This window comes from Lactuca serriola, chromosome 5 (genome assembly GCF_051521515.1).
Source record: "Lactuca serriola cultivar US96UC23 chromosome 5, Lser_US96UC23_V15, whole genome shotgun sequence".
Lineage (NCBI taxonomy): Eukaryota > Viridiplantae > Streptophyta > Magnoliopsida > Asterales > Asteraceae > Lactuca > Lactuca serriola.
In genome coordinates, this window is record NC_136412.1 from 291950063 (window position 1) to 291960386 (window position 10324).

Genomic DNA, 10324 nt, shown 5'->3' on the forward strand with positions numbered 1-10324 from the left:
TGTTGAGATTAAGTCTTTCATTGACTAATTTTGCACACGTATCAATAAGAAATGAGATTATAATTGTTATAGGTGTTAGTAAATAATAACGATAATAATCAAGATCCTAAGATGATTTTAAGGATCCTGAGCCTGTAGCAATATTAAGGATCCTGAATATGATTTAAGGATCCTGCCCCTAACAATTGCCCCCAAGTTATTCCTGCGAAATATTTGAGGTTAGTTTATCCAATATTTAAAGGGATAATTTAGGTAAATAAATATTATTAAAAGAAAGAGATAGGAAATTTTAATTTCAAATCTTAAGTGGATAAGATTTATCCTATCAAGAGTAATCATTCCTCAGTCAAATCATGTCTTTTTTCTTATGCGGCTAGGTTAAGTAGGGTGAGGAACCGTCATTTTCTTTCACCTTCTTTACCATTACCTCCGATAATCCATAATCACCTTCAGAGGTAATTCCCTTCTTCCATGTTTTCCTTTGTTTTTTCTGCAGTCATCCATAATCACCATGTGTCATTTTGCTTAAGTTAATGTATATCTCTTTTTATGGTTTCAGTTCATTTAGGATCCTCCGTGGCTTGTTTGAAACAAGTTTGCTCATCATTTGAGCTAATGGCCGCTATTTTTTTATGAGAATCAGAAAAAAGTCATAAGCGAGATAGTTAGTAATAGGGTGTACCGTTGATGGTTCTTGAATTGGTGTAGTTTGTGTATGATCAACTAAAGGGGAAGCTTCACAATGTAGTCCTTAAGACGTTTTGGAGGAACACAATTCCTTTGGGGTCTAGTGGTCACATTCTAGATTTTTGGACTAGTGACCTCATCTTCGACTTGTTGGCTGTTAGTTTCATCAGGATCTTGTGGGATTGCGATAATTGGGCTAGGAGGGGTGTCTTCAACATCTTCTGTATGTTCTCTTTCACAATCATCATCTTGAGTGTAATGAGTTGGATCAAAAACAAAAGGATCATTCACTCCCTCACTGTTTTGTAACGAATTGGATGGAAAAGGAAAGGATTCTTCATGGAATTTTACATCTCTAGACACAATGACTTTTCTTTTCTCTACATCAAATATTTTATATCCTTTTATTCCATGTGGGTAACCCAAAAAAATTTCCGATCTCCCCCTAACTTCAAATTTATCACCATTGATCTCATTGCTTGTATGATATGTCAAGCTACCAAAAACCCTCATGTGATAATAATCAGGTTTTTGATTGTATAACACTTCATAAGGAGTTTTATTAGAGAGGGTGGCGGATGGTAAATGGTTGATGATATAACCGGCTGTTAAGATGCATTCCCCCCAAAACTTCTTGGGCAAATTAGCTTGAAATCTTAAGGCACGAGCTGTGTCAAGGAGAAGTTTGTGTTTGCACTCAACCACCCCATTTTGTTGGGGTGTGTGAGGACAAGTGGTTTTAAGTAAAATGCCACATTGAATATTTGTTATAACTTGAGATGTGAATTCACCTCCATTATCACTTCTTATTTTTTTTAATTCATTTCCCAAATTGGTTTGTTACCACTTTATAAAAGTTGATCAAACACTTAAAAACATCATTTTTATGTTTGATCAAGAAAATCCACACATACATACTGTAATCATCAACAATAGTTAAGAAATATTTTGCCCCTGAAAGTGAAGGTGTACAATACTTTCCCCTAACATCACAGTGAATTAACTCAAAAGTCTCGAAACATTCCTTGGTTCTTATTTGACTTAAAGAAAAAGGAGACCAGGTATGTCTTGCCTTTGAACATGAATCACAAACTTTGTTCTTGAGTTTAAAGGAAATAGTTTTAAGAAAATCTACTCTGAAAGCTTCCCCTCTGAGGCGTGCCCTAGTCTCTTGTGTCATCTCTCAACTGTAACGTGCATTGCCTTTCTTTCATCTTCAAAAATCCCCATTCAGTTTAAACCCGTTCAACAATCACCCGCACCAATCAAGTTCCTTGAACGGAGACCTTGCATGACAAAAAAATTTGGAAAAAAATTATCGCGCATTGGAGATTTTTGGTTAAACGACTCATTGATGAAAGATTACAATTGAAATTAAGAACGTGCAAGATTCCTTCAATTTTGGTGTCACTCGGTAAGGTATAATCGCCTCTCCCTCAAACCGGAATGGCATCTCCATTAAGAATCATGACAGGTTTCTCATATGCATGTTTCATTTTGTTCGTGAGCATGTCGGCTCAATAAGTTGTATGATCAGAATCGATGACCCAATCATCTTCATCATTCAATCTACGTGTCATTTTTGCAATCGGTACCATTTCTCAATCTTCAAGCTTGGACCCTTCTCCAAAGTGCTTTAAAAAACTTTATATTGGTTCTTAGTGAGTCCAAGAATGGGTTTGGTGTCAACGCAGGCAGCCTTTGGTTTATCTTTTTCAGTTTTCCCTTTGTCAGCCCACCACCTCGGATAACCAATGTGTTTGAAACATCCATCATGCTTGTGACCATCTCTATCACAAAAGGTATGGTGCTACGTTTCAGCTTCATGTTTCATGAGTTTTGGGTTAACTTTGGCTTTCTGTTGCGATTTGTTTCCATCTCGCTTGGTGGGCACGAAGGCCTTGAAAGCAACAGTCTTTATGGTGGGTCTTTTATCAATAATGATGGCTCTTTGGCGTTCATCCTCAACAACAAGGTGATAATCTGTTCCTAGCACTGGTGTTGGAGTTGTAGCGAGGAGTCTTGATGACATTAAAGTCATTATATATCAAGCCCTATGTGAAAAACATAGAGCTTTTCTTTTTCTTGATGTTCCATAAGCCGTTTACCTTACCGACTTCACAAGTACAACCATTACATGTGCACTTAGGTGTGGGAAAGACAGATTGGATCTCATCCCATAAAGATCGAAGTTTGGTGTAGTGTACAGAGACTGACGTTCCATCTTGGCGAGTGAAGGTAGTAAGGCGAATCATTATCTGGGGTGTTGTTGTTGCTGTTGTTTTTGTTGGAATTATCTTCATCGCCGACCATAAAAGAAAACACAATCAAGATAAAAATAAATCTAATAGACTTAACTCAAGATTACCCAACAAAGACTTATTCCTAACTTTAGCTTTTAATATCTTCTCAAATCACTTCTAGTTCTACATTTGAGACAAACTTGTGGTTATCAATCATGTTTGTGGTTGTTCAGCCAAAGGAGATTTCCGGAGCATCAAATGAAGACATGTTTGTTCGAAAGCCATGGACAAGTGCATGGATCATACAAGTCATTTATTTCTTCAGCAACTGGTGTGCCCAAGAGGCCATGTTAATATATAGCAGCACATCTACTAGTAGTCAAATATAGAAGTTCGATTGATGCCACACTAGCAATCCTTAAGAAATAGTTCATGTTAGATCATATAGGAGTATACAAAATTTAGCATGACAACTTCTTTACCTAGTTTAAATGCAAAAAATAACAATATAAAAATTATAATTAATTTTAATACAAAATTATGAAAAGTCAAATAAAAAGAACTTCGCCAATTATTTTTAGACCATGGTTTATATTTATAATACTTTGTACACCAAAGGATCTTGTTACCTATGTTGTGTGTAGGAAGTGGGCTTCATATGTGTATAAAGATCTGGTCTTCTAAATATTATAGGTCCTAAAAAATAAAAGAAAAATAATATTTTACAAATATTATACGTCCTGTTTTTTTGAAATGGAACATGCTCTATTTTATTTATATGACCTGGTTTTCTGTGGTAGAACAACAACCTAATGTTCTTATGTGGTCACCTTATATGTATTCTAATCTCGTTATATGTCCTTTTTATTTATTTATAAAAAACAGAGTTTTTTTTTCAGAGCGATAGGATCCTGTTTCTATTTCTTTTTTCTCATAGAATTCGACGGCGATAAGACCCTGTTATTTAATTGATTTAACCGGGTATATTTTTTGTTGTAGTGAATACAAGTCAATAAATGTATAGTTTATTTTTTTCTAGTCTTTGACTATGATGAGTACGTGAAACTAAGATACGTTATAGGGAACAAAATTTATGATCCATATAAGATGGGATTGTCGGTTCTTGGAGACGCTACTAATAAAAGTCAAATCAAACCATACAGAAAAAGGATATCTTTATACTACAACTTAGTACTTCATTTTATTGATACTTTTTGAAGGCCACGATTTTAAGTCATGTTATGTTACTTGTGATGATACTTCAGATGGCATTTTTTTGCTCTTCAAGTAATGTATGGTAAAGGTGACAAAGAGGAAGGGTGAAGCTGCATCCGCTTAATCAACACTTCAACACTTTTCTTACCTGTTTCATCTTTTAACTATTTATTTTTAAACCGCTAAGATGCAACCCTACTCTTACACTAAATCTTTAGTTCCAAACTAGATTTGAACTATCAACTTGTAGTTGAAGGAATATTTCCACCAACATTTATACCGCTTTGCTACAAGCCTTTGTTTCTTTTTTTGACTAAGTGCTTCAATTTTGTTGAAATTTCCCATTAACTAATCTATCCGGATTCACAAACTACAATAGCTTTACTTTTAATAGGATTAGAATACAAAATTTGTGTACATGGAGTGTTTCCTGTGTCAATTCTGTCCCCAAGGTTAATTTAAGATGGGGAACACCGAAACATCACCAAAAATTGTGGCTTTCCATTGTCAATTCTTTCATTTTTTCCCTTTCAAAATATCTTTTCACCACCCTTTAAACGTTTGTTTTACTAAATGCTATTTTGCGATGCAAGTCCCAATTGGTGACATCCTATTCCTATATGCTGGTTAACCAGTTGCTAGAGTAACCACACGTTGCATGTGCCAAGAGATGCCAAAATTACACAAAAAGCAATTAGCAATATAAAGGGGTCTTAAAGATACCTTGAACTGAAGCTACTTAACTGTTACATTACTGGTTTTGGAGGTTCATGGACTCATTTTAATATAAATAAGGACACTACGAGTGTCAATAAGCACCAATTCAATACATAGATAATATAACAATTGAGTACAACTTAGCAGTACATATCAGTTCAAAAGTTTTCAAGTTTCTTCAAGTCTGGGCTGCAATGGCTCAGTCAATGGTTTGTCATATTATGTTACTTGTGATGTTCGTCCTTGTGGAATTTGGTGACGCAAATACTCCACCGGGAATTGCTAACAATCCTAGCCATGCAACTTGTAAGGACCCGAGTTACAAAGAATGTCACAACTTGGTGCATGTTTGTCCTAAGTTTTGTCCGGATAGCTGCACTGTTCATTGTCAATCATGCAAACCTATTTGTGGCAGCGACACCGCACCATCACCACCAGAAATAGAACCACCTCCCACTGTTACTCCTTCACCGCCGGTGTATACACCTCCGTCACCAACACCAACACCAAAGCCGTCATCACCACCTCCACCAACCCCTTCACCACCAACATCCTCCTCACCACCTCCCACCACCTCTTCACCACCTAAACCAACCTCACCACCTCCCACAACCCCTTCACCACCAACAGAGTCCACACCTCTAACACCAACACCTTCCTCACCACCTCCCACCACACCTTCACCACCAACAGAGTCCACATCACCCACACCCACCTCTCCTTCCCCACCGGTAGAGCACACACCACCAACACCAACGCCGTCATCACCACCTCCACCAACCCCTTCACCACCAACAGAGTCCACACCTCTAACACCAACACCTTCCTCACAACCTCCCACCACACCTTCACCACCAACAGAGTCCACACCACCCACCTCTCCTTCCCCACCAATAGAGCACACACCACCAACACCAACGCCGTCATCACCACCTCCACCAACCCCTTCACCACCGACATCCTCCTCACCATCTCCCACCACCCCTTCACCACCTATAGAATACACACCTCCGACACCGACACCATCCTCACCACCTCCCACAACCCCTTCACCACCAACAGAGTCCACACCTCTAACACCAACACCTTCCTCACAGCCTCCCACCACACCTTCACCACCAACAGAGTCCACACCACCCACCTCTCCTTCCCCACCGATAGAGCACACACCTCCAACATCAACGCCGTTATCACCACCTCCACCAACCCCTTCACCACCGACATCCTCCTTACCATCTCCCACCACACCTTCACCACCTACAGAATACACACCTCTGACACCTACACCATCCTCACCACCTCCCACAACCCCTTCACCACCAACAGAGTCCACACCTCTAACACCAACACCTTCCTCACCACCTCCCACCACACCTTCACCACCAACAGAGTCCACACCACCCACTTCTCCTTCCCCACCGATAGAGCACACACCTCCAACACCAACGCCGTCATCACCACCTTCACCACCGACATCCTCCTCACCATCTCCCACCACCCCTTCACCACCTACAGAATACACACCTCCGACACCTACACCATCCTCACCACCTCCCACAACCCCTTCACCACCAACAGAGTCCACACCTCTAACACCAACACCTTCCTCACCACCTCCCACCACCCCTTCACCACCAATAGAGTCCACACCACCCATCCCTCCTTCTCCACCAACAGAGCACACACCAACGCCGTCATCACCACCTCCACCAACCCCTTCACCACCTACATCCTCCTCACCACCAGGTACCACCCCTTCACCACCTACAGAATACACACCTCCGACACCTACACCATCCTCACCACCTCCTACCCACCCTTCACCACCAACAGAGTCCACACCTCCGACACCAACACCACCTCCCACCACCACTTCACCACCAACACCAACACCTTCCTCACCACCTCCCACCACCCCGTCACCACCAATAGGGTCCATACCTCCAACACCAACACCATCCATACCACCTCCCACCACCCCTTCACCACCAGCTTCTATACCTCCATCACCAACACCATCTTCACCACCTCTCACCGACCCTTCGCCACCAACCAAGTCCACACCTCCAACACCTACACCATCCACACCACCTCCCACCACCCCTTCACCACCAGCTTCCACACCTACAATACCAACACCATCCTCACCACCTCCCACCACCACTCCACCACCAACAGAGTCCACACCTACAACACCAACACCTTCCTCACCACCTCCCACCACCTCTACACCGCCAGCAGAGTCGACACCACCACCACCATCCTCACAAGCGCCTCCTACATGGTCTGCTTCACCTTCTAAACCAAAAAAAGTCAAGTGCAAAAACCACAACTACCCAAAATGTTACGCCTTCGAGCATGTCTGTCCTGCTTCTTGTCCTGGTCAGTGTGAAGTTGATTGTGTTACTTGCAAGCCAGTTTGCAGTAAGTTCTTCATAACTCTAGTTTTTTCATTTTATTTATAAATACTAAAAATTCATGTTATGGTTTAATTCCATCATTTACAAATGCATGTTATGGTTAAATAACTCTAGTCACCTTGACAACAAATTATTGAGGTTTAATTCCATCATTTACAAATGTATGTTATGGTTAAATATTGCGTTAACACAGCTATCATTTAATCTCACAAGTGCTTGTATATCTATCTTGTAAATTACAGATTGTGATATGCCTGGAGCAGTGTGTCAAGATCCTCGTTTCATTGGTGGTGACGGCATCACTTTCTACTTCCATGGAAAGAAGGATCAAGATTTCTGCCTTGTTACCGATAACAACCTCCACATCAATGGCCACTTCATTGGCAAGAGAAACAAAAACATGGGTAGAGACTTTACATGGGTCCAATCTATTGGGGTTCTTTTTAACAACCACAAAGTACAAATCAGTGCGCAAAAGACTTCCTCTTGGGATGACACCATTGACCGAATCTCTGTTACATTTGATGGGGAAAACATTTATCTCCCAAAAACCGAAGGTGCCAAATGGCAATCTTCTACGACATCAATTACTAGGACACATGACACCAATCATATCATTGTTGAAGTTGAAAACCTCTACAAGATCACAGCCAAAGTGGTTCCCATAACAAAAGAAGAATCAAGAATTCATAAGTATGATATAACCAATGATGATTGCTTTGCCCATCTTGATCTCAAGTTCAAGTTCTTCTCCTTGAGTAATGAAGTGGACGGAGTTCTGGGACAGACTTATAGGAATGACTATGTGAGCAAGGTGAAGATGGGGGTGTTAATGCCTGTGATGGGAGGAGATAGTAAGTTTGTGAGTACAAATTCTTTTGCGACTGATTGTTCTGTTGCAAAGTTTAAGGGTATCCAGGAAGACGGTTCCTCATTCAACTTGCAGTTGCCAAGCTTGAGCTGCCAAAGCGGTATAGAAGGGCGAGGCGTCGTATGCAAGAGATAGACTTTTCTTGTTCTGTTATTACAAATGCTTATATTTTTACTACGTCTTTAATGGAGTAATAAAGAATTAATAACCAAATGAAGGAACCTTCCAAGATACTGGAAACTATATATATATAACTTCCATCCGTCTTTAAGTTAAACATTTTTTCTTCATCTCGTTGCACATTCGTTAATTTTGTATGTGACTGTGAGCCTATCACACTATTAGAAAAAAAGCATGTAAAAACAATATAGACTAAGCGAGGGAAGCTACCAGTCACTTATTAGCGAGGTACTTTTTAAAACAAAGATAGCCAGAAATTGCATCCATATAGGAGTTTAGTTGGAGATTATCGATATCAAATTATTTGTGGCTTATCGCTGGTTTTTTTTGCTATTAGCGACAAGCCAGGGAGTATCCTATCATTTTTAGGTCGCTAAATAAGACATATGTCGCTTCTCGTCCCAAAGCTTTCCAAGGTTGCCCTTTTCTACCTTAAGTTCATGACACTTGTAATTTTTTTTCTGCTTATAATCTCTCCAGCTGAGCCAACTTTTGTGGAACTGGCAAAGGAATTCCCGGCTGAAGCAATACCTTACAAACGATCATGTTCACAAGTTGAAGCATGCGATCTGTGTTTGTCCTCTCGATCCCTCTAGCTCTTTGCTATATTGGTTGTTTTCTTGAATGGATATGTTGTTCAAAAAAAAAAAAAAAGAAAAAGAAAAAAAAAACAAGTTGAAGCTTGTGAGAATTGAACATAAGAAAACCATTTGAAGTGCTTTATGTTATGCTTTTTTCATGTAGTTTTGAAGTTGTGCACACTAACGCGTGGAATTTTAAAAAGCGTAGAGATTAGATACAAAGATAAGGTGGATATTACATCTTAAAACTACGAAATATAATGTGAATACATAATTTTGATAATTTTGATGGTTTTTTAATGTGGTTTTGAAGTTGTCCACAATAAGCTGGAATTTTAAGAAGCTTAGAGATCAGATCCAAATGATGATAATTTCAATTCTACAACTTTTGTTACACGATAAATGTTATAACTTTTATCTTGTTAAAACTAAAACCATGATTTAGTTTAATATCCGACATTGTGGATATCAATTACATCTTAAAACTACGAAATAAAATGTGAATATTTAATTTTGATAAATTTGATTTTACTACAACAATACGGACTATCAACAAGAGTAATATAGGAGTAGGTTAGATTTACCGTTCTAAAAAAAACAAAAAAAACAAAACAAGAGCCGAATAGGTGAGAAATGCAGCACAAATTCCCATTAACCAATTTTCGTAAGAATTCTTTAACGGATTAGCGATGAAAGTATCATTTTATTTTGATAAGAATTATTTTATCAAATTCTATGAAACTATGAAGGTTTTGTGTAAACTAGTTGTATTTTTACATAAATTATGACTGTATATTGTCAAATCATATTTGGTGATTTTGTGAAATAACTTGAAACATTGAAACAAGAATGTATTTTATAATTACATGTTTATTATCATAAACTAGGTGAATGCATGCATGTTGCGTGAGATATAAAAAAATATTTTATATTAAAAATAACTAAATCGTTGTTATTAACAATTAAATAATAATTTCATAAAAAATATAAAAAATTATTTTTAGTATTGTTATTTTGTTGAATTATAATATAAGAGATAAGGTTGAAACTTGAAGTTGTTTTGCATATACAAAGTTATATGAATAAAATAGAAAAAAAAATTAATTTTTAAAAATAAATAAATCTTTATTGTTATCTATTAAATAATAATTTCATATTAAATTAAAACATTTATATTAAATATTATCATTATGTATAAAATACGATAACAGCGACATCTTTTTATCTATCTTAAATTTTATCATTGTGTACAACATATGATAATAACGACAACTTTTTATCTTAAATAGTAAAAAAAATGTTTTTATCATAAATATTACCATAATTATGTAGAACATATGATAATTGTGTACAACATATGATAATATAGAAAGTTTGTGTATATGTATTTTCATGATTCAAAATGTCATT

General features: G+C 38.0%; 1 protein-coding gene across 1 annotated transcript; it reads left to right on the top strand.

Annotated features, from left to right (window-relative positions):
* Positions 1–5056: 5056 nt before the first annotated feature.
* On the top strand, positions 5057–8288 carry LOC145050632 (uncharacterized). Its single transcript, XM_078998853.1, has 3 exons — positions 5057–5972; positions 7134–7286; positions 7525–8288. The coding sequence occupies exons 1-3, from the start codon at positions 5057–5059 to the stop codon at positions 8286–8288; spliced, it is 1833 nt and encodes a 610-aa protein (XP_078854979.1).
* Positions 8289–10324: the final 2036 nt, after the last annotated feature.